The 23,469-nt window shown below is 52.3% G+C and overlaps 10 protein-coding genes across 10 annotated transcripts; 5 read left to right on the forward strand and 5 right to left on the reverse strand.

The window, feature by feature from the left end:
* On the reverse strand, nt 1-561 carry An03g02900 (uncharacterized protein; the record flags this gene model as incomplete). Its single annotated transcript, XM_059746993.1, has 1 exon — nt 1-561. A coding segment is annotated over one exon (561 nt), but the record flags the coding sequence as incomplete, so codon positions are not given.
* A 937-nt stretch (nt 562-1,498) lies between these two features.
* An03g02910 (hypothetical protein) lies at nt 1,499-3,153 on the reverse strand (the record flags this gene model as incomplete). Its single annotated transcript, XM_001390150.1, has 2 exons — nt 1,499-2,905; nt 2,959-3,153. The coding sequence occupies 2 exons, from the start codon at nt 3,151-3,153 to the stop codon at nt 1,499-1,501; spliced, it is 1,602 nt and encodes a 533-aa protein (XP_001390187.1).
* Nucleotides 3,154-3,961: 808 nt separating this feature from the next.
* An03g02920 (uncharacterized protein) lies at nt 3,962-5,248 on the forward strand (the record flags this gene model as incomplete). The annotated part of the gene is made up of 1 exon (XM_001390151.1): nt 3,962-5,248. One exon carries the CDS (start codon nt 3,962-3,964, stop codon nt 5,246-5,248), a length of 1,287 nt encoding a protein of 428 aa, XP_001390188.1.
* A 375-nt stretch (nt 5,249-5,623) lies between these two features.
* An03g02930 (uncharacterized protein) lies at nt 5,624-7,804 on the forward strand (the record flags this gene model as incomplete). The annotated part of the gene is made up of 1 exon (XM_001390152.1): nt 5,624-7,804. The coding sequence occupies one exon, from the start codon at nt 5,624-5,626 to the stop codon at nt 7,802-7,804; it is 2,181 nt and encodes a 726-aa protein (XP_001390189.1).
* A 943-nt stretch (nt 7,805-8,747) lies between these two features.
* An03g02940 (uncharacterized protein) lies at nt 8,748-11,102 on the forward strand (the record flags this gene model as incomplete). Its single annotated transcript, XM_001390153.3, has 5 exons — nt 8,748-9,439; nt 9,505-9,942; nt 10,002-10,389; nt 10,445-10,580; nt 10,651-11,102. 5 exons carry the CDS (start codon nt 8,748-8,750, stop codon nt 11,100-11,102), a joined length of 2,106 nt encoding a protein of 701 aa, XP_001390190.1.
* A 693-nt stretch (nt 11,103-11,795) lies between these two features.
* An03g02950 (uncharacterized protein) lies at nt 11,796-13,430 on the reverse strand (the record flags this gene model as incomplete). The annotated part of the gene is made up of 1 exon (XM_001390154.1): nt 11,796-13,430. The coding sequence occupies one exon, from the start codon at nt 13,428-13,430 to the stop codon at nt 11,796-11,798; it is 1,635 nt and encodes a 544-aa protein (XP_001390191.1).
* Nucleotides 13,431-14,461: 1,031 nt separating this feature from the next.
* An03g02960 (uncharacterized protein) lies at nt 14,462-16,270 on the reverse strand (the record flags this gene model as incomplete). The annotated part of the gene is given in 2 exon segments (XM_059746994.1): nt 14,462-16,035; nt 16,090-16,270. Coding segments are annotated over 2 exon segments (1,755 nt in total).
* Nucleotides 16,271-17,034: 764 nt separating this feature from the next.
* An03g02970 (hypothetical protein) lies at nt 17,035-19,827 on the forward strand (the record flags this gene model as incomplete). Its single annotated transcript, XM_001390156.3, has 1 exon — nt 17,035-19,827. The coding sequence occupies one exon, from the start codon at nt 17,035-17,037 to the stop codon at nt 19,825-19,827; it is 2,793 nt and encodes a 930-aa protein (XP_001390193.1).
* Nucleotides 19,828-20,903: 1,076 nt separating this feature from the next.
* An03g02980 (uncharacterized protein) lies at nt 20,904-21,285 on the reverse strand (the record flags this gene model as incomplete). The annotated part of the gene is made up of 2 exons (XM_001390157.3): nt 20,904-21,198; nt 21,254-21,285. 2 exons carry the CDS (start codon nt 21,283-21,285, stop codon nt 20,904-20,906), a joined length of 327 nt encoding a protein of 108 aa, XP_001390194.1.
* A 650-nt stretch (nt 21,286-21,935) lies between these two features.
* On the forward strand, nt 21,936-23,288 carry An03g02990 (uncharacterized protein; the record flags this gene model as incomplete). The annotated part of the gene is made up of 3 exons (XM_001390158.3): nt 21,936-22,416; nt 22,480-23,120; nt 23,178-23,288. 3 exons carry the CDS (start codon nt 21,936-21,938, stop codon nt 23,286-23,288), a joined length of 1,233 nt encoding a protein of 410 aa, XP_001390195.1.
* Nucleotides 23,289-23,469: the final 181 nt, after the last annotated feature.

Raw genomic sequence — 23,469 nt, forward strand, 5'->3', positions numbered from 1 at the left:
GGACATGATACGAGGGTCATTGGGGGCCCCCATCTCTTCAAGACTGGTTTGTAACTCCGGCAGATGGTAGGCGTCCTTCTTCTTGAACGAGCGCGTCTGCTGCTTTTCCTGTTCGGTTATGAAAGCATCACCAACATAAACTGGGTTGTCTGGCACCTCCTCTTCATTTTCCGTTCTCCCCCTCCGGCGGGTAGCCGCCTCTTCCTCAGCAGACCTTTGCAGCTGCACAGCCAGCAGCTTTCCAGCGGTCCGCACGGCATCTTCTCGCCGACCCTCGCGCCGTTTCTTCCGGTTTGCTATAGTTTGGCGCTTGAGTACTGGAGCGCCACCGTCAAACACGAAGACCGGCTGAATACCAAAGTAGAGGAGCTTGCATATGCGCCGAAAGAAGCCCACGATATGAGAGTTCCGGAGGGCATTGCCTTCTTTGTCGCGTACCGCCTTCAAAAATTGATATATCCATATCGATGCGTCAACAGCCAGGCGCTTTTTGTTGAGAGTTTCTAATTTGATGGGCCGTGCACAAGGATGTACGACCGTCCAGAGCCCCTGGACACCCATGCTGCTCTAGCAGTCCCAGACTTATGGGCTATGACAGCCGTGCCCAAGTGCCGACTGTTTACACGTCATAGACAGTTATATGAGATGAAACGTATTAGGCGATCATTTAGACGATTCAGACGAGCAATCTCACGCCCTATAGACGACGCGGATCAACTGTGGTCGGGAGGCGCTGATGAGGTCATCGGACACGTCGGAACGCGGGAGACTGTCTTGGATCAAATCACGTGATGCATGTGACATGCGAAGCTACGCCGATCTCATGAGATGGATGGTCGAAAAGAAAGACAAGAACTAGGGAAAGATACTGGGTTTGGACCTACGCATACTAAGCCGATACAAGCAACGAGAACAACAACGCCCCTTGACATGCCTATAAGGCTAGCTTCTTCAATGCCATGGTGACATATATATTACCAGATGATCATAGTGACCCTCAGTACCATCTGCACTTTACAATATTTATACAATATGACCCAATGAGTCTCTGTCTACAAGGCAGTCTGGTAGAGATCAGTCATAACCAGCCACTGCAATGCCGCCAGCGGCTCTAATAACAATTTCTCCCAGACAGTGCTGGCATAGGGTACCGCGGCCCAGCGTACAGCGATGGTGGGGTCATTGACTGGGTGCACTGTGAAAGCAACTTAGTAGAACAATGGTGTACGTCTTGGTCTATTAGGCGCATGTGTGGTTGAGTCCCCTTGATGGAAGAACATGGCTGTACGATAGTTCAGTATCGATATCCTATGTATGGGCGGAGATGAACATGTTCGCGATCTTATTAAGATAGGTAGAAGTACAACGCCGTAGACACAGCCAGGTCAGGAAGATGAGACTGTAGAAATGAAAGAGGCCATGAGGTAGAGAGACTGGGCATTGTGCCTGTGTAGAGTGAAATTCCCTTGATACATGTGATATTGCACACAGAAGTCGATCATTCCATCACTAACGCCACGCGGCATCCGGGAATATCAAACTTAGCACTTGATTTTAGGGAATCCGAGGCCCCCGTGCCAATCACAGGTTGCGAATAAGTAAATGCTTTCTCCGAAAGCGCACCAAAGAACTGAGATACGACACCCAGATCCTTCTCCATGCGATCGGAAGAGCTGGGAATGGCCTCGGAATCAGCAACAATGCCAAAAGTCAACCGCATGCTTCCATCTTTGAGAGAATCCGGAGCATGGTCTGATTCTACGGAGACAAAAAACTGGATATAGTCACCCGGTCCTGCAGCTTGAGAAAGACTTGACATACTTTCATCAAGTTGTGGCATCTCAAAGAACGCAGGCGGCGGAGGTGATATATCTGAGAGTGGTTGTCTCTCCTGGTCTGCGAAGAGATCTTCCAGACTCAGGAGCCCCTGTTCATTGTCTGCTTCAACAAAGGTCGTTTCAGGGTCTAAAGATAGAAGACCCTGTTTCTTTCCCCATCCACCGCCGCCACTCATAACCCGATGGAGTTTGCCTCCTGCGCGGATTGCTTTGACGAGGCTCTCCTGTATATTAGCGTTGTTTTCCAAATGGAAGCCATTTTCGGAGTTCTCAATCAGGGCCCAAACAGAAACCCTCCGGTCAACAATGCCGTGTTCCTCAATGTAGCGGGGTAGTTCCTTTTCCAGTTCAGATGAAGCTGGCATTGGTTCCGTTGATTGACTATCCGTATGCTTTGCCAATTGACGAAGGATATTTCCCATGCTTGATATAACTCTCCTTCGTTGGCCAACAGGGTACAACGGGAGCTTAAATGAGTTTTGTACGGAAGCGACCGCCGAGGTCACCGTACAGTTGGAGAGATTTACGGATTGCTCCAAAGTATATTGCTGGGAAGGCGTATAGGTCCAGCGCGTGCCGAAAAGAGTGGTGTCATTGCCGTTAATGAATATTGTATTGGCAAGACGTAGTCCAAGTTCATGGGTCGACCTCTGCGAAGCCTTGGAGAATGCGTCATTTTGGAGTTTGAAGACCAGACTGGACTCTGCAGCTTCCATACTCCGAACACGACGAGGCACAGCAATGGTTCCCTGTATGTCTTCTGCCTTCACCAGCAACAACGACACGCCATCAGAGTCAGATGGGGTTTTGCTGTCGGCAATCTCTTCGAGCCTGACGCGGAGGTCGGGTAACTTATCGACCACGGCAACAATGGCATGGACGGGTCTTAAAGATTCGTGGCTGGGTGTAGAGGGGTATAAAGAGTTGATAAATTGTTCAAGAAACGGGTTTGACGATACGTCGATCCAGTGGGCGAATGCAGAAGTGATTAGGAGGACGGGTACATAGTCTAACGAGGAGAGGGACTCTGGGATAGGGGATACGTTCGAAAGAACGTCATCTGGTGTCTCTTGAAATACTTAGTCAAAGCAACTATTATCAGAAGGAGAGCAGTTCTCACGATTTGACCTGGCGTTCTTGTTAGCCAGGTATATGCCGATGGAAGATCGTTAAGCCCAGAGCTTCTAGCTGATGCGACTGCGTTTTGGGAGATCAGTCGGATCAGAGATGTCGCGTTTGCTCTGGGTTGACGATATCCGACCTTAGCCAGCCGTACTGACAGAGAGCGCGGGACGCGCCCGAGTATTATAGACATAGAAGCAGCATGGGAATCGACACGCGATGGCCGATTGATATAGAGACCAGCTGATTTGAGGTAATCGGAGGGATTTGGGGAAATGCGGAGATGGCGGGAGATTTTCTGGCTCTCACCGCCCTGCGTATCGACATGTGAGTGGCAGTATTCACGTGATCACAGTGTTGTTTCTCCACCTGCTTTTGTTACAACCCTATCTGCCGTTCTTCAGCATGTTCCAAAGGTACTTTAAGTAGGGGCGGACATCTTAATTGGATCCCCGAACAAGCTATCCTGTATCTGTTGTACTCGCAGGAGGTGGGGGTTCGGGGTTCAATTTAGCCCCGCCATACTCTGTAAATACATGTGTTTCCTGTGAGCTTCGCTGGGCACTGAATTATGAGGAATTCGCGTAGATTGCAGTTTACTTCTGATGCCTCATGCTTCCCGTTGTTTGTGGCCTTGGAGGACTGGACGGAAGATCAGCGATGGTGAACCCCAAAGTCTTCATCTTTTGGGCATTAATTAAGGAATTAATAATACTACTCCGCAGATAAGCTAAACAAGGGACCCGCGGGAGGCAAACCAGACAGATAAGCAACCCCACGTGATTCCGATGAGTGACCCGCCCCCTCACGAAAGTCTTGATCCATTATACTGGCAGGTAAGGGACTTTGAAAGCTTTTACTCCATGGCCGCTAATGCCCGCCGTACTACACGGCATCTTGAACCAGCTTCTTCAAGAAGCGGAGGACGTTATTACTCTCCTCCAAACCCAGCGATCTAATACTTAGTTCAGACCGGGTAATCTACCCTGACCACTTCCACGATGCCAAAGCTATTGTCTTGTGCCAGCTCGGCCAAGATGATTACTTCAAGCCGACTTGGGCCCTCTTCTCACGTCGCCCGATTCGCCGTCTGGAACCCCCGGAATCACAGCACCAACGCAATAGCGACAGCCACCCGATTCGAAGATAGGCTATCCTCACCGGCCCCCTCTACCAAATCCGTGCCGCCACGATGGGCTGCCCTGAAATCCGCGAAGCCTTTCTCGGAATTTCTTACAGATACCTTCAACCGCCAGCACGACTACCTCCGCATCAGTGTGACCGAGCGATGCAATCTTCGCTGTCTCTACTGCATGCCCGAGGAAGGTGTCCCATTATCTCCACCGGCTCGTCTCCTTACCTCTCCCGAAATTATATACCTCTCGTCGCTGTTCGTCTCGCAGGGCGTGACCAAGATCCGTTTGACAGGCGGTGAGCCTACTGTTCGGAAGGATATCATTCCCCTGATGCAGTCGATCGGGGAACTGCGACGCAATGGCCTTCGTGAGCTTTGTCTGACAACGAATGGCATCTCGCTACACCGCAAACTCGATGCCATGGTTGATGCCGGCTTGACTGGGATCAACCTTAGCCTTGATACATTGGATCCCTTTCAGTTCCAGATCATGACACGGAGGAAGGGCTTCGATGCGGTGATGAAGAGTATAGACCGGGTGGTTGAATTAAACCATGCCGGGGCTGGAATCAAGTTAAAGATCAACTGCGTGGTAATGCGGGGAATCAATGAGCGGGAAATCATCCCTTTTATCGAATTAGGGCGAAACAACCCTATTGAAATACGCTTCATTGAGTACATGCCCTTTGATGGCAATAAATGGAGCCAGGGCAAGATGGTCTCTTACCAAGAAATGCTGGCAACCATCCAGGAGAAGTACCCAGATCTCCAGAAGGTGCCGGATCACAAAAACAACACGAGCAAAACTTACCAGGTTCCTGGCTTTAAAGGCCAGATCGGGTTTATCACCAGCATGACCCATAACTTCTGTGGCACCTGCAACCGGTTACGCATCACATGTGATGGAAATCTGAAGGTATGCTTGTTTGGCAACGCCGAAGTATCCTTGCGAGATATCCTCCGGAAGGAAAACAACGGGGAACCAATTAGTGAAACAAGGATGAAGGAGCTGGAATCTGATGCTCTTGTCCGGAGAGAGGAGGAGTTGTTGGATATCATTGGAGTAGCGGTTAAAAGGAAGAAGGCAAAGCATGCTGGCATGGGGGAACTGAAAGATATGAAAAACAGGCCGATGATACTTATTGGTGGGTAAGCATGGATCTGTCAACTACTTTCGTGTGTTATGTTTTCTTTGGGGATGGCCACTCCATAGGCCGGTGACACGACTTCTATGAATCATGAAGAGTGCATAATGATCTTACTACCAGCAAGCCGCGCTGATAGACACCAAATAGATAATCCATCACTGCCAACGTCCGACAAGAATAGATCATGAATCCTGCTCTAGAGTATTAGACACACACACACACACCCTTCACGTGACTGATGTCCATGACATGTCGGGCTCCATCGGAGGTCCTAGTGTCAGTCACGTGGCTGCCTAGCGCTTTTCAGCCCAGTCGATCGATGGCCACCTCTCCATCTACAGACCGACGCATCCTCAAGAGTCACCTCCAGGTCCGAAACTATGAGCTCCAGGACCTTGGTCGGGCTGCGATCGACCACATCAACACACTTGCAACGCAGCGGTGTTGCTGCCGCTGCCGCCGTCAGCAGCAGTAGTACTAGTAGTAGTGGCAGTGCCCCGCGTCGATGTCTTTCCTCGGCTTCCGGTCGGCAAGTGCAGCAGAGTGCCGAGTTCTCCTCCAGCAGCAAGAGTTGGGATCGCTTAGGTCGCCGCGCCAAGGAGAAGCTCCTGGACCGGGAATTCTTCCTCAGCCTGTTGAATTCCGCCTCGACCAAGCGTGAGGCCAAATCTTATTTGGCCCGTCTCAAAGCTCAACACCAAGGAACTCCTCCCCTGAAGCCGGCCGCCAAGCAACCCGGAGTAGCGGAAGCAGCAGCACCAGTGTCGTCGGGTGCCAGCTCAACCTCGTTCTATGGCGCCTCCCGATCGGTCTATGACAGCCCCGTCTTCAGACATGACTCAACCCCAACACCTCCCCTTCAAGATGTGTCTGAGCGCCTGCACTTGGCCCTGGTCAAAATAACCACTCCGCAGCTTCTCGATGACTCGACGGTCAACGGCGTGGCCAAAACCCTATCGCAGCTGAATCGTCTGGGAATGGCTTGTTGTGTGGTAGTCGACCCAGGTACAGCAGGCGATTCTAATCAACTGCGGAGGATCGCGGCCGAGCAGGCAGATCGCATCTCAACGGCTGTGGATGCCCAGCCGGACTCGAAATCCGCCCATATCGACTCTGTCCTGTCCGTTTCTGCGCTGAACCCTGAGGCGCCTAAAGTCCTATCTCGAAAGTTACTGCTAGGGCCGTTGCGCGATGGTCACATCGTGGTCTTGGCCCCCATTGCTTATACTGAAGACGTTCCTCGGGCAGTGACTGTCTCGGCCAGCGATGCCATCTTGGCCCTCACCAAAGAGCTGGCCGGCCTGGCAACAAATCCCGACCCTGATGAAGATCCCATACGGACGGCCCAACGGATCGCGGGCCTGCAGGAGGAAGTTTCTCTGGATCGAGTCATCCTCCTGGACCCTTTGGGCGGGATTCCTGCTTTCAGTGGACCTCAGACGTCCCATGTTTTCATCAATATGGAACAAGAATTTGATGACATTGAGAACGAGTTGCTGCGGGTGTGGCAGTCAGCAGCATCTGCAAAGAATAATCTTCCGGAAGAAGGTTTACCGTCTATCGCTGATAGCAACCCTCTGTCCAAATTCGCCGATACGGAAGTCGTCCCAGTGCCTCCTAGTCAGAAAGCTTACTCATCGGACTTAACCTTGGGTACAAGCATGGTGGAGGGTCATATAAACAACCTGCGACTAAGCCAAGCCGCACTGGCGATGCTACCCTCGGCGTCGTCTAGTATCATTACTTCCCCACTCGAAGTTGCAAATTCAGCACAGAGCCCTGGAGGCGCTAGTCCAGATGTATCAGCTGTTGGAACCCGAAGACAGAGAAACCCGCTTATCCATAATCTTCTGACCGACAAGCCTCTGCTCTCGTCTTCTTTGCCCCTCAGCCGACGCGCAGCCCTAAATGGCAGACGGGACTCGATCGCTACACAGCCCTCGCATACCACGTTTGTCAAGCGAGGCATGCCGCTGACCATCATCCCCAATCCTTGGCTTTCACCTTGGACGGCCAAAGATCGGCCGCGTCTGGGACTCGATGATCCCTCGATCGACCTGCCGCGACTGGTCCATCTGATCGAGGATTCCTTCAATCGCAAACTCGACGTACAAGACTACCTCAATCGAGTTAACGGTCGCCTGGCCGGACTTATCATTGCAGGGGAGTATGAGGGAGGCGCCATCTTGACCTGGGAGCTCCCTCCCGGCGTGGAAGATGATGGGAGTGAGGCGAGCCAAGCTCGCATGGTTCCCTATCTGGACAAGTTTGCCGTTTTGAAACGTAGTCAAGGTGCTGGTGGTGTGGCGGACATCGTCTTCAATGCAATGGTCCGCTCTTGTTTCCCGAACGGCGTGTGCTGGCGCAGCCGCAAGGACAATCCCGTGAACAAGTGGTACTTTGAGCGCTCGCAGGGGACATGGAAACTGTCCGATATGAACTGGACCATGTTCTGGACCACGCCAGGACTGACGGAGGATTCTCAAAAGTTTCGGGATTACGAGGCCGTGTGCCGCAGTATCCAGCCGAGCTGGGCTGATGACACCGGTGTTGTGGATTGATCAATTCGATTGCTTGGACATAATCTTGACATATGTATATACCCATTTTCCTGATGTCCATTACTAAGTTATCAAGGACCTACTACTCCATTCCTCCGTAGTGTTGGTCCTGTGGCCGTTGAAGTATTCAGTTAAAGGGCCACAAAGAGCCGACAATAAAATAAAGTAAAGGCAATAGTAATCAATCAATTCACTGGGCTGATGGAGCTCGCTCATGCAAGGTCTACCAGCTATGGAGGCTATTTGTCTGATGGTGGAGGAAAGATGAGGATGCCGAGGATCTCCTCCCAAAGCGGACTAGTGCCTTGCATGGAACGCCAGTACACGCCAGTACATCAATCGGCAGCACGTGGTTGGTCACCCTGGCTGACTCAGCCGTGACTGAGACGTTCCTTCCCCCCCACAGGGATTTTTAGCAGATTCCGATAAGACAAGCAAGAATTTCGGCAATCTCTCCTGGCCCTTTTCGATCGCGCGCGCGCTTCCAGAAACGCAAGGAGATCTTCGGCCACCAGCCAGACCGAGCTGCTTGCTTCTTCCATCCTTCAATCAACTGTGTGGGGTGGTTTCTTCAATGACTATGCACTTATCAGCGCTTTCTCGCGATTAGCATCCATCCTCCTCCCCCCCCTCCTCCCCTCTCTTTTCCCCCGTCTCCCCCTCCCAGCCCCAAGAATCTCAATGCTGTCCCTCGGCCTTGCGATCTAGCCGGGTCCGACGAATGAATGACTTGACTAGGCACAATCACTCTTGCAACTCACCGATCATCTTGCAGCTCCTCCCGATCTTAAATCCTACTACTTACTCACCTCTCGGTGTTAGTCCGGGCTTCTGACCTGTCACACTTGCCCGATAAAGAAGAAATTAAATTACCACCGCTACCGCTTATGATCTCCGGTTTGCGCCAACCATAAAAAAAAGAAAATAATAACTGGGGCGCATCATGCCGCCGACCACTGCTTCCACCACTGCCACGCCGAAGCTGGCTTCCCCGGGTTTTAATGCTGGCGCCAGACCATACCGGTCACACAAGGTCAGGGCCTGCGACTTGTGCAGGAAGCGCAAATCGCGGTGCACCGTTGACATCCCGGGTCAATCATGCCTGTTGTGCCGCGTCCAAGGAGCGGATTGTCACTACCAAGAAGAGGCCAATAATGATCCTCCACTCACCAATGGCCATGAATCGAAACCTTGGGTCCCCGATCACACTCGCGTCTCGTCGCTAGGTCAGAAACGCAAGCATACCCCGGACGCAATTGATTCTTCGTCGCACCCCAGCCGCCGCCGCGCTTCCAGCGTCGCACATTCGGACTCGGCCTTAGATCGTCGGAGGAGTGAATCCAGGAGCCAAGGAGTCGATGACCCCCACAATGAGTCGGTCCTAATTGTTGGTCCTGTCGTGGCCGATGATGCCCAGGTTATCGAGAGATACATGCCTCCCGAACGGACTAGCAAATCGGTCGAACCAAAAAGTCAGCCATACAACGTCTACTCCAGCGACCCTCGAAAGCCCATTCTTTACACTACAGTGTCTCGGCGGAGGCAGGGTATGCGGGTCGGAGTTCCTCCCGGGGAGAATCAGAAGGAGATCCTCGAGCAGATCCTCGGCCCATTCAAGCGCGACCTCGTCAGACTGTACGCTTTCTCATAGAATGGACCCCGAAGGTAGTGTGAGGCGCCATGCTAATTCTCCTTCTCAGGTTCATCGACCGGTTCAATGCAGCATTTCCGATCTTTGATGGGGAAACTTTCTGGGAGGCGTTCTTGTCGGAGTCCCCGGGAGATCCGCCAGCGTCGCTCTTATGCCAGGTCTATTCGATGTCGCTAGTTTATTGGAAACACACCCCCAAGCTGGCCTGTCACCCGAAGCCAGATGCCCGGTACGCAGTCAATATGACTGTCGCTGCGCTCCACGAGGAATTTTCGGCGCCTGGGCTTTCAACAGTCAGTGCAGCCCTCATCGATCTTACAGGTCGGCCCATCTTTTCAATGACGGGAAATGCCATCAGCTGTGGGCGCATGATTTCCCTCGCACATTGTCTCGGACTCAACCGCGATCCAAGTCACTGGAAGCTATCCCGCCCCGAGAAGAACCACCGTATGCGGCTTTGGTGGGGCGTCGTGATCCATGATCGCTGGTAAGCCTATCCGACCTACGCCCATATATGGATCTGGCGTCTCACTAACGTAAATGCAGGGGGAGTTTTGGTCACGGCGTGCCTCCGCAGATTGCCAAAAATCAATACGATGTTCCTCTTCCCACGATTGACGTTCTGATCCCCCAGGCTTCTCGGACGCCCGAGCGCGTGCGAGCTGCCCACTGCCACATTGCTTTGTGCCGGCTCACTGAGATCTTAGGCGAGCTATTACCGCTCGTCTACGGCTTGCAGTCTCGAGCCCACCGCGAAACGACGAAGAAGGTGCGGCAAATTCGCACAGATCTCGACGCGTGGGAGGACTCTCTCCCCGATTGGCTCCGCAACCCCATCAGCACGAATACCACAGAGGAGCGTATCTCTGGTACAAGCAGTCTGCAGCTCGGCTTCCTTGCAGTGAAGATGCTCGTTAGCCGTGTCGAACTCAACGTGAGAACCATTGAGCCTTATCTATTAGACTCGGGGCAATACTAACTTTGCCTAGGAGGTCAACAACGCCGAGGCAGACAACCCGGAGGCGCGCCGCTACTTCCAAACAGAGTGTCGCCGATCCGCCGAAGAAATCGTGCAATTCATCTCATCCCTTCGGAAACAGAACTTCCAAGAATTCTGGCTTCCATGTATGCCGCGCCCCCAAGATGTCTCCCATGATCCACAGAAGAGAAAGATAGGACCCTAACAACCTCACAGACAGCGCCTTCCACCTCACCACAACCGCCACCCTCCTCGTCCGCTGCGCTCTCGAAACCACGGACCCCGAAGTGGCCCGCTCCTGCCTAGCCAACGTCGAAACCTTCCGATCTATCCTTCGCCGTGTCCGCGAAGAAGAAGACTGGGATGTCGCCGACATGTGTCTCGACCACTGCGAGCGTCTCCTCAACCGCCTGAACAACAGCACCGGCGCCAACCCCAGCGCCGAACATCCGCCCACCTTCACAGACCTCGGCCAGCCTCCGGATAGTACCCACCCTCATCGACTAGTGAATCCCGCCGCCATCGCCCTTCCGGAGACACAAACAAATAATGATATTGTCGACGATATGATGAGCATCTCCGGGACCTTCGGCACGATGGACGGCTTTCCATTCGACATGACAGGGATATGGGATGTTTCTGTATTCCAGGATGTCAATCTGACATAACGGTGCTGCTCAAAAGGGGATATAATAATTGTGTGGCTGTTTGCTATTATCCTTCTCATTTCAACTCGAGGAGTGGGATTATTCTATTACTTGTATTTGGTCTAACCCGGTTACGATGGTCGTATTCAACAACAGTGTGGGACATAGGATGGTGTGTGTGGATTTGTGAAATTTTCATCTCATATACCCAGTTTCGTTTGTACAGTTTCTCTTTTGCGGGACGATTGATTAGATTTTGATCTGATTGTATAGATAATACAGAATACAAGTGGTGTGATGCTGCAATGATAGTATTGGTTACTATACTGAACTTCCCAAATTATCGAAAAGGCTCCATATGATCTGTGCAATGAATTGAACGCGTACCCCAATCTGCGTATCAGGTCATACTGACTTGGACTGCCATCTTCCCTCGCTGGTAACACCGCTTTTGCCTGGAAGAGTTTTTAAATCCTGGGATGGGCCAGCTCTTCTTGGTGAAACCCTTCTTTATTCAAACGATCATCACTCAATCACGACTGAAACAGCTGTTGGAGAAACAAGTAATATTGGCGCTATTTTCGAAAATTTCTAACAGGCAAGGGAAGAACGTGGGGGAACGGGGCGCGATAACACAAGACAAGCAATCTACGAGTAAGAGACAAGACCAAGAAACAACATCACGTAGTAACAGTGGCTGCTCGTCATCACAGATCATCTGCCAACGGCCACTTGACCATGTAGCCCACTCCATGGGCCTTTTGCTGACTGTTGGCTCTGCTGCATTTTGGCCCGTGACCGAGTTAATCGTGCCCCCAACGCCCCGATACTGTCCTCGCCCGATCCGCCTTGCCTGTCACACAAGGTATCCTCCAGGTTTTGGTTAAGTATACTGTAGACATCTTCTAGCACCTGTTGTGCATCCTGCGCTGTCTCCATCCCTTCCTCCAGTCGGTACCCTACGTATTCTTGTTCAGTCATCCCTGCTGCATCCGAAGCAGATGCCCATGCCTCGGCCAGACCAACAAGTTGGTCTGGCTTGGCAGATTCTGTGCCCGTGGCCTGGTGCGAAGCCGAAGCTGCTGTTGCATGTTTAAACCGCGGCTGGCGTGCCAGAATCGGGTACTCTGGGAGAAGATGACTTTCATCTCGCAGCCTGCTCAGGATGCGAAGGGTTGTGTCTTTTTCTTTCGCGAGCATACCCGACAGGTAGGATTTCTGCAGTGCCAATGCCCGCTGGCTCCTGGCCAACGGCTGGAGGACATCGCTAGCAAAAGTAAGGACTCCCAATGCATCCAGAGATTGTGTTTCCTCTGATGCATTCTTTCCCTGCACTAAGCTAGTAGGCCGTGATGGGGGCTTTCCGGCCGGGAGAGTAACTGGTTGGCAAGCTCTGGAGGCGGCATCAAGCAGACGCTTGCGAGCATCCGCATATGCAGTGTATTGTTGTGCGATCTGTGCCTTCTTCTCCCCGAGCAGACGCACAGACTCATCCATGTCCTCGGAACGGAAGTCTTGAGAGGCTACACGGTTCTCATCGTTCCCAGCACTTACCAGTTTCTCCTCCACCCAACGCACCAGCTCATTTCGAGTTCGCTGTAACGCCATTCCCTTTACTGCGCGTGGGATATCTTGGGCCCCAACGGGCATCTGTTGCGCCTGAAGTTCTTCTAATAACCCTTTCTCTCTCTCCAGCTGAGCCTTAGCGCGGATGACGGCTTTTTCCAGGTTATGCATTAGCTCTTCGACGGTAAGCCCTGTTGTAGCGCCATGTTGGGTAACTTCGAAGTCTGGTGGTGGCACGAGCTGCTGATAATGAGTTCCACTATCTTCTAGATCTGCTGGTTTTGGCGTATCACGTTGTTTGAGCTCTTGAATGTAGTGTTCAAAAACCTGGAGCTTTGCATGCCGACGACGGTCACGGAGAAGCCGCAGGTATTCCTGTAACTCCGAAGACGAATCCACGGGTAACTTTTCCGCCCGTGTCATGCCCCTTTCTGGGTTCACAGAAGTCGCCTTCTCCACAACTGACTGGTATTCCCTCCTCGCAGCCACGTTCAATTTGAGCGCTTCCAGGTACTGTTTTCGCAACCCCGTCAACTCCGATGGAATCCGCTTGACATCGACCACCACTTCGTGCGGCACTGATAACGACAGATGGGATTGGCTGTGGCATCCTGGATGTTCGGTATTGTTTTCTGCGAACTCGATATGCGAACGAAGGTAAATGGTCAAGGCTTGTCGGATCAATAGGGCATCTTGGCGGCTTTTGATGTAAGGTGCCAAAGGTCTGGCAATTGACGGGATGTGGTTGGGTGTCGCGTGAGTCAAGTCAACGGACTGCGCCATCGGATTGATTGTGAGCAGATGCGATTGTTCCGCTGTCCTCGAAGATGGTAGGTCGTCAAAAATAAGATTTGTCTCATCGACAAGATAGTAAACTAGCCCTGAGGTTGAAATTAGGTTCTCCTGTCGTTAGAATATGGTTGCAGACGGGTGTTATTCCGAGGTCGATCACTCTAGGGGGGTCCACCGGTTCCCGCATAAATTCAGGAAGCAGTATTGAACTATCTTCCCACCTTCGCTGCCCGTTACACTGTCATACACGCCGTTTGTTACTATCAGCTATGGAGGCGATCGGTTGGCTCGAACCTCATGCCAGAGGAAAGCATCGCGGAGCCAGGAAGACGATGTGGTGACCTTGGGTCATGTGACCACCCCCTTCATCAGTGTGCCCTTCGGAAGTTCTAAGGAATACAATGTTCTTTCAGAGGGTGACTACTCTGGATAAAAAAGTCAAGTTTCTTGGAACTTGAATGCAGGGACTACTCCTTTTACAGTAAAAATTTTGCATATCAAAGCCACTATATATTGTGGGCTTAGACGTGGAGAGGGACGTAAAGAACAAGCAGAAGTAAATGATCGTTACAGTAACCGAACAGAAAAGCCTCTCGCCAAGTGTTATTGTTCAGTAGATGATAATGTAGTCCTCCCAAAAATTGGCTTAGATCCGTCTGAGTCCCCTACTCATGGCCATTTCGTTCCTATTCTACTATGACTTTTGCCTTCATCTTTCATTAAATTGCAAAGATTTCCCGTATCATGCAATCTGCTACGTTTCTGCTTGAGTGAGGATTACATGTGAGCAAGTGACATATCTGCTCAGTTTGCTGGACCAATTGGACCAATTTGAGAGCCTGAGGCTGAACTCACGCAACATTGTGATATTCGTACATTTCAGGTTCTACTGGGATAATGAACGTAGATGTCAAACAAATATCTTCAGTACTAGACAGTATCGCAAGCAATTCAGGTCACCTACACATCGATCCCATATGTCACGTTAAATGCTACGCTGCCAGCTGTTGTTCCCAGCCTGATTACTGAATCGCACTCTGGTTTAGATACAAGTCGCAGGTATGCGGATGCTGCACACAGTACTTAGGAACCAACGCTTGCGCTTGAGCCCCGTTGGCCACCAGATACTCGCGGAAGTTCAGGATGCGCTGGGTCATCAGCGTCGTGCGTTTCCGCCCGTTCTCATCACGATTCCCAGACCACACCAGCTCTGCCAGCGCAGCGGCACGCGGCCAAAATTGACTGGATACCGTAACATCATCCACTTGCTCTGACCAGAGCGGCGCCTCTGCTCCTACAATGTGCTGGGCCTGGGTAACAGTGAGGTTCTGCGTGAAGTCGTAGTCGTAGATGCGCTGCCATGTCTTGTACGGCGCACACCACGAGCCCCCGTTGCCGCCGTAGTTGAAGTTTGGTGTGCTTGCATCAGGATTACTCATTACATCGTAGCGAGGATCATTCGTTAGGAAGCCCCCCATCCCGCAGTCCAAATACATAAAATCCGCCGATGATACAATCACGTCGTAGCCCTTGGCGGTCAGCTGGTTGATGTAGTCCAGCCCGTTGTTCCAGGTCTGCATGACGATGTTCGTAGGGACATCATGCGCATGCTCTGTTGACAGTACAATATCTTCCCACATGACCAATCGCCGCGAGGCACTGTAGTTCTGGAAAATTGGCACGGCATGGTCGACCCAGTATTGGGCCAGGTCATTATAGGTGCGCGACGGATCCTGCGTAAACCAGTCGGTAACATAGCTACTGAAGTTAAAACAGTTAGGCTGGATCTCATCCGCCCCCACATGGAACCAGTTGTCTGGGAAGATGTTGGACAGCTCGTTGTAGACCTGTCAGACGACATCGTACGTGCCGTTGTAAATAATGTCCATCTGGCCGGGCGGAGGCTCTACCGCGGTATGCAGGGAATAATCGTCATTGGACCACCAGGAGTCCACGCAGGTCACCATCTGGGGGTCGACCTGCTTCCACCCGGAAGCAGAATGACTGGGCATATCGATCTCTGGGATGACCCGCACGCCACGCGCTCGCGCGTAGGCCACGACATTGCGCATGTCAGCGTGCGAAAACACTTCGCGGGGGGAGTATGCATCGTGAATCATCTCTGGATAGGCATCTATCTCTATGGGCCACGATTGGGTGTCTTCCATGTGCCAGTGTAGAACGTTGAGTTTTGAAAGGGACATGCCGTCCAGCTGCTCGTAAATCTTGTTGACCGAGATGAAGTTTCGACCAGTATCAAGCATAATTCCTCGGTAGGGATAGAGCGGGGCATCCTGAATCTTAACGGGCTGCTCGATCAACAAGCCCCCCTGTCCGTCGGAGATGACCAGCTGCTGGAGAGTGGTAAAGGCATGGAGCGCCCCCCACACGGTGGGAGCCTCAATGACCACCGAGGTAGCACTTTCGGTGACTTCGAGGGTGTAAGACTCGTCCACCCCTTGCTGGAGATCTGCGCCAATATCCAACACATTCACATCGACAAATTGGAGCGATGGCAGTGCCTGCGAGGACCTTCTAGCGACCCCGGCCGTACCGGTGGGGAAGGGTTGAAAAGATGGCACGGGACCTTCGGTCGCTGCAGGTACCCATTGCAGGGAGACGATAGAATCCCAAGCACGGTCCCCTTAACTGGCCAGAATAAAATCAGACGTGTCCTGGGAAGCACGGAGACTGACGAAGCCGGCCAGCTGCTTAGGGCCCGACGAAGCCCAGGTGATGTTGCGTGGAGCTGGTAAGGGATTGACCTTGACGGCAGCGGCCCCAGCCACGAGCAGCGTGAGGCACGCCAGCCAGAGACGAGGAAGTAGCATGGTGAAATTGGTATCGACACTCAGAGTGAGGGCGAATGAAGAGTGCGGAGAAGCATGGTGGGGAGATTGGGGTTAAAGAAGCAAAAAGGATAAGGATCGACGGGGCTAGGGAAAGACACGAAACGGGGCAATGCATGGGGTGAAAGGGAGTGAATGATCCAAAGCTACTCCGTAGTTTCACTTGACATGCCGCAGTTGGTTACTTGATTTGGATCCGCGATAAGTATGCCCCCGTAGGTGAAGCCCTACTCTTACAGGTAGATAGTAAGTACTTTGTACGTAGTATGTTTGTTTGTTTGTTTGTTTGTTTCATTCCTGACTGTTCCGAGTTCCAGTGGGTAGGCGGTCACCTTAGCCGTCCTATCTCATTGGGCCAAACTCCGTCCAGGCGGCAGAATCGCGTGTCTGCGCAACTCTCTTTTGGTGACTTCAGTTCCCAACATCTCGAATTCACACTTACTTCAATTCAGATTTTGCAACCGAATTCTGGGTCCGTGGGGTGGTGATTAGCTGTATATCTGTATTTTACAGAGTTATATTGGATTCCGGACGTATCTAGGTGCCTCCACGCACTCTGTCAGTTAGTAGTTTTGGTTACCTCGCCGTGTTTCGCTCGCGACATCCGATGACATAGATCACTATTTATGAGACATCAACAACCACGACAAGCCCAGTTCTGATGCGCCTCTTTTGGATTACACCTCATTACGGGCGTGGAGCTTCCTGCGAGTACTAGCGCTAACCCGCGACGCAATTGGCGCAACATGGAGGATATCCGACCGACCGCGAAATGGGCGAACCGCATGTTGCGCCCGTTGACATCCATCCACCACCGACTCCAGAAACACTATGAGATTCGCAACAGCATAGCAGACACAAAATCGAAAGCCAAACCCGATCACCACGATTCCGACCGTTTGCGACTCCAACCAAATAACAAGAAAACCGGTCCAGAATCAGGCTGCAATCTTTCAGACGAGGAACCCGACGATCCAGCATGGATTCCAGGGAACCGGGGAAATCGCCGGCCGAGGCATAATTACTCGAATCGCGGTCAGAGGAATGGCGCTCGGAGACGCAGTCGACTCTTGATTAAGAGCCCGGAAGTGCAGAGGACGCTGCCTGGCGCTATCGAAATCGCGACCCCGTTGATCACAGGAACTGCGCCAGGACCGGCGGAAGCGACATTATCTATTCGCAAACGGCTTTTTCGGAATCCCATACCACCAGTGAGTGCTGTCGGGGCCAACGAGCGGCGCAGGCAGTCGCGGACGAATAAACCCAGTTTTCCAGCATACCAGGGCTCATGGAAGGAGGTTTTGGATCTATCGGGGGATCCGGGCTTGGTGGATATTGCGCGCTTTTTGGATCGCATGCTTATTAAGTTTTTGGAGAATACTAGGCCCGCTCCGGCGATACACAAACATGAACAGGAGGGTCGCGGTGCCCGATCGTTGCTGTCTATGGCTGCGCGACGGCTTCCGGAGTTCATTGCTGAGGAGCAGCGCCTGCAGGATGAGGCGGAGCCGGATGAGGATGTTGATATGTGTGATGCATACTTTACCGAACTTGAAGCTCAATATGCTCCTGGCGGCGGTGGATGGCAGCCGCTTCGTGAAGCTGTGCGTGCGCAAGGCATCCATCTGATTTCGGAGATGATGCAGAGAGAATGGGTACCCAAATTGGCTGCCTGTCGCTTGCTAGAGCAATGTCTTGAGCACAGGGAGTTGGATGCTTTCGAAACACTTATATCACGATATCTTACGACCGTCAAGACACACGACTACCCAACGGCTTTTGACCCTTCGAAACCTGCGGGCCACTGCGATAATCCTATCTACATACTGCGCAATTACTATTCCAAGGCCCCTGAAAGGAGATCTTTTATTTTTGATGAGATGACAAAGCTCCTGTCTCGTGGGGCTTTTCCGCCAGAGTGGATGGTCACCACAAGATGGAAAAAGTGCGTGGACGGGGCTATCCGGTCACTGTCAATTGGCGACGAAGATTCAGCTGCTGCGACCCGGACTATCGAGGCTATCATCCTCTCATCTGCTGGTATCTACCCCGCCACGGATTCGCTGGTAGCTCGGAGCAAGGGGAGAAAGGTACCTCGGTCTGTACGTTTAAAGGACACCCGTGCGTCGGTAACGAAGCCTACAAGCGTGCCTAAAGACCAAGCTCCATGCCCTGTTCCCATCCAGGATGCGCTCAGCAATCTTTCAGCGAGTCTGATTACCGCACTCTGTGGCATGTATATGGCACGGACGCAAACCTCTGGCGTCAATGACAAGTTGACAGGCAGGAAGGTCAGGCATATTGTTGAGGCACTGTCTTTCGGGGTGCAACGGGCGATCGGATTGGTACTATCGCGGCGTGAGATGGAGGGTCCAAGCTTCCACTCCCTGCGTCGGGGATACATCTTGTTGGGTGAGTGGACGCTGCAGTGCAGTGAAAATTGCACGCCCGAGGTCATTGGCCAGTCCGACGCCATTTCGCCAGAAAACTTAGAATCGCTTTGTCTATCGTTGGTACATCAAGAGAATGCAATCAAGCAACTAGCGGATTTTGTCCAACAAGTCTTTCGATGCTGCGGCCATGAGCGCGAAGATGATCTTGCGAGGACACCTCGGAAAATTCGAGCGATCGTATGGCGGCTTGCGCAGGTGACGACGATGAAGGGCATTTCTCTGCTCCTCGCCAAGGTGGCTGCGGAAACAGCAATGGCGCTGGCGGAGGTTACATTGGATGTGGATGACCACGCGTGGGCTCTCGAAATCCAAGAACAAGCCGCTTCATCCCAGCAAGATAGAAATGCTCATCACTCTGCCGCATTGGCGCGTGTGCCACAAACCGATGTGATCCGCCTGTATCGATGGGAAGAAAGCATTGGGGAATGGGTAGCCAGCACGCCGGTCGCCAAACCCGTGGCTCCCCGTAATGACGGCGCTTCAAGCCCTGCGGCTGCGAGAGCTGAGCGGCGACCAGCGGCGATAGCCTGTTCGATCAGTAGCAAGTCGCCCAGCCCTGAACCTTCGGAGGAGGCTGCATCCAGCGTGACATCATCTGCGCCATCGATGAGCTGGAAACGCGAACGTGGGACAAATGATTGGAGGCCACCGTCACCCAAGAGACTTCGGTCAAGTTCGAGGAGGATGGCTGCGGCTGGTTCCCTCGAACCCAATTCTGCACCGATAGCCACCCGGGCGCGGGCGGCCCTTCGCGATCTACCCCAGGCCAAGAACAGCGCCTTGAAGAAGACGGGACTACAATCGGGCCCAATCACACCCAGCAACTCCCGGGCGGACCCTACCAAAGTGACTCCCCTGATTGAGGTGGTTATCATCAACCAGCCCGTCTCGGTGAAGCCGCTGATTCGGACTCCCAGTATGGCACGGCAACAACAAGAACAACAGCCACCACCCCCAACACTGATTTCCAGTCCATCGGAGATGCAGGGTCCTCGACGCTCCACTCGTACGCGACCTCCCCCAGTCGAGCGGATAATTCCGTGCTCGGACGATGATAGCGAAGACGAGCTGAGTTTTCTGTTGTGACAGCGAGGGTCGTGATTTTTACTTTTGCCCGTTCAGTATCGTTATTGGGAAACTGGGCATGATTGTTGGCGACGTCTCATGATATTGACGGGCCGGTTCATTTAACCCCATCAGTGGGTTATTGATGGCCTGGTCTTTGTTCATTTTCAATTAGAGTCTCATTGCGATTCTTTCTTTTCTTGGCGAATTGGGGAACGACTGATTGATTTCGAGCAGGAGTGGATTGATTGATTACGTTCATTTCGAGGATTTTCTTGGTTTCTGGCTTGATTAATTCGAGTGCCGATGATACCCGCGGGCAAAGACTTTTACAATTTAATTCGTTTCTTATTCCTATACCCGGTTGAACTCGCTATGTAAGATGTTTAGCTATGCAGACGCTTCACCGGCTGAAGCAACAATATGACCATAAACGACGTCAAACCCACCTAAATTTCAATCGCCGTAAACACATGAAGAAGTTATCGCCGCAGCTAGCTATACAACACTGAACAATAGACCTTTAGATACAGGGTCGCACCTGATTGCTTGTCTGTTTTGTTCCTTACTCCGTTGCGGCGCCTAGGTCATTAACCATTCACATAGCAGCGTCGCGTGCCTGCCTTGGCCGTCAATCCCACCGCTATAGTTAAATAATCTGAGTACTACATGTCTTCCTCCTGCATTCAATACCGCTGCATGTCGTCCCTCGTAGCCTCTCGTAGCCCTCCGTAGCCTCTCAAAAGTGTCGTCCCGCCGACGGAACAGTGTCGTGCCCCGCAGGCATATCACGCTTCACGTCCCGCATCAATCTCACGTCGAAGAAATTCCGCCTTCATTTCAGCTACCAGCCGGCGGCTCCGGCCCCTAGTAGCCTCAATAACAGAGAGACAAATGATAGATGCAAATATGGGATGATTGGAGGCTTTGCGTGCGGCTAGATAGTCCGCAGCTGTCCTCCCGCTATAGTGACCATGCTAGTGCTGAACAGACAAGGATACATCATCGAGTCCACCATCATCACCTGGACTGGGGCTTGTTATTTATTTCTCTTCCCATTTCTGCGGGCTCGGCTATCTTCCTTTATTATTACCCTCTTATGCAGTAATTTCCTTGATGGCTGCCTCCAGCTCCTTCATGTTTCCACCCACGACGCGCTTCTCCTGCAGCTGGCCATCCTTGTACAGGACGAAAGTGGGCATAGCGCGCACCTCCAGTTCCTGTGCCACCGAACGGACCTTATCAACGTCGACCTGAATGAAGCGCACATTGGTGTAGGTTTCGCTGAGCTTGCCGACCACTGGCGCGACGGCCTTGCACGGACCGCACCAGGTTGCGAAGAAGTCGACGACCACGGGACCGTTGGAGGTAAGCGCCTTGAAGATAACAGGGCTAGACCGGTCAGTTCTCAGTTTACAGTTTACGGAGCAGAGCTGGGAAGACTCACTTATCAACCTCAATAACCTTTCCGTGAGACATGGTGGATCCGGTGTTGTTGCCGAAGAAGCGAGTACGGATGAAGCGGAGGACTGTACGGAGTCAGTAAGCAGGCAGACGGGAGACTGTCTGTATGGCTTACCAAGGTAGACGGCGATGGCGAGGATAATGCGGGAAAGCTCCATACTGGCGACGGGGAACAGACAGACGGACGAGTGGGTGGAGAGATTTGGTCCTCCGGAGTAATCTCTCGGCGGGTGTCGTAAATTCCCAGCCGGATTGCGTGAAAAGGGTCGTGCTGCGCCGAGCGAGTGATAAATCAAGTATCAAGAATATCTCAAACCCAACTACGTCAAAATAGCAAATTGCTTGTTCTTTATTTCTCTTTAATCTCTATAAACTGCGTCTGTGTCTTTCACGAACAATGTGCACATGCTGACTAATGCTACGGAGTCACAGTAATTACTAAGTAACTTGAATTCCCACTGGGGTCTGGAACCAACTGGATCTGATTGGGCGTTATTTTTATCCGTAGGATAGCTGACAAAGCCAGCACAACCAGCACAATTACTCCAGATCATGGCGGCGATTGCCTCCCTGAAGATGGCGGAGTAGTAATCGATGACAGTGAACACCCGTCAACCATTGTCTAAAGATGTCCTCTCCCCTCAATTGATCCCTCTCTTCTCAAAATGGCAGGCAAGAAAGGCCCCGTCTTACCCTATCGCCGGGGCTCAGACGCCTCCGAAGCCGACTTCTTCGACATTCCCGATGAGCCCTGCTGGTCCATCATCAAACGTCAGCTCCGCTATCTCAAAAGCCCGCGGGCCTGGCTCGCCATTTTCGTCTTCGTGCTGTTTATCCTATCTCAGCGACGAGAGAAACCTCCGTCGCCGGCCCTTCCTCATATTGATTACGACCGAGTCGATTGGTCGCTCTACGCCTACAGCCAGTATGCGACGTCGAGCCCATACCTGTGCAATGCACTTATCGTCTTCGATACCCTGCAACGCCTTGGCAGCCGAGCGCAGCGGGTGCTCTTTTACCCCGAGGACTGGGATGTGCTGGTAGATGACGATCGCGACCGGGACAGCCAGCTGCTGGCGATGGCCAGGGAGAAATACAATGTGATGTTGGTGCCGATTGATGTTCAGATGGTTAAGGCTGGGTCGGGTAGGTCATTTATTACAACGGTGGAGTTGCCGACGGCGTCAGGAGCTAATGCAGGAAGAATAGGACCAAGCGAATCCTGGGACAAGAGCATTTCCAAGCTGCTTGCATTTGGAGAGACCGAATTCGAACGTGTCATTCACATCGACTCCGACGTTAGCGTCCTACAGAACATGGACGAATTGTTCTTCCTGCCACCCTCTCAAGTCGCTATGCCCCGCGCCTACTGGGAACTGCCTGATATCAAGCAGCTTTCGTCTCTCTTAATCGTCCTCCAGCCGTCCTACAAAGAGTGGTATGCGTTGATGGATAAGGCTCAGGCCATTTCGTACGGACAGGTCGACTCGAACGTCAGCTCGCGAGTTAGATACGATATGGAACTGATGAACGAGCGGTACGCGGATTCGGCGTTGGTTCTGCCGCACCGACAGTATGGACTGGTCACTGGTGAGTTTCGCAAAGACGACCACCGGGCGTTCCTGGGTAATGAGCACGAAGAGTGGGATCCGGAAAAGGTACTAGCGGAGGCGAAGCTGGTCCATTTCTCTGACTGGCCGCTGCCCAAGCCGTGGGTGATGTGGCCGCAGGAATTGCTGGCCGACATGCTGCCCAAGTGTAAGGTCAAGCCGGGTACGATGCATGAGAGTGGGTGCAAGGATCGTGAGATTTGGAAGAAGCTCTACGATGATTTCCGGCGGAAACGAAGGGTTTGTTCATTCCTCCTGCCTATTTGGTGTGTTCTTGTTGCTAATGATGGTCGACAGGACGTATGTAAATTGCTCAGCTACCCAGCGCCAAACTGGCCGCCTCGGCAGAAACCCCAAGGCCCTCTGGAGGCGGCACCAGAGGGTATCCCAATTTCTCCTGCCGATTGAATTCAGTGTGTTTGGCACGGTGTTTCGGGGGTGGATACTTACTTTCAAATTGTATATAGACAACATTGATATTCTTGACTGCACATTAGCACTGATAGACTCTATGATAAAACGAATGAGCATAAGTATCTTAATGACCGCCGCCTGTGTCGTAGGAACGGGCAACTAGGTATCGTGAACC

The sequence above is a fragment of the Aspergillus niger genome (assembly GCF_000002855.4).
Source record: "Aspergillus niger supercontig An03".
NCBI lineage: Eukaryota > Fungi > Ascomycota > Eurotiomycetes > Eurotiales > Aspergillaceae > Aspergillus > Aspergillus niger.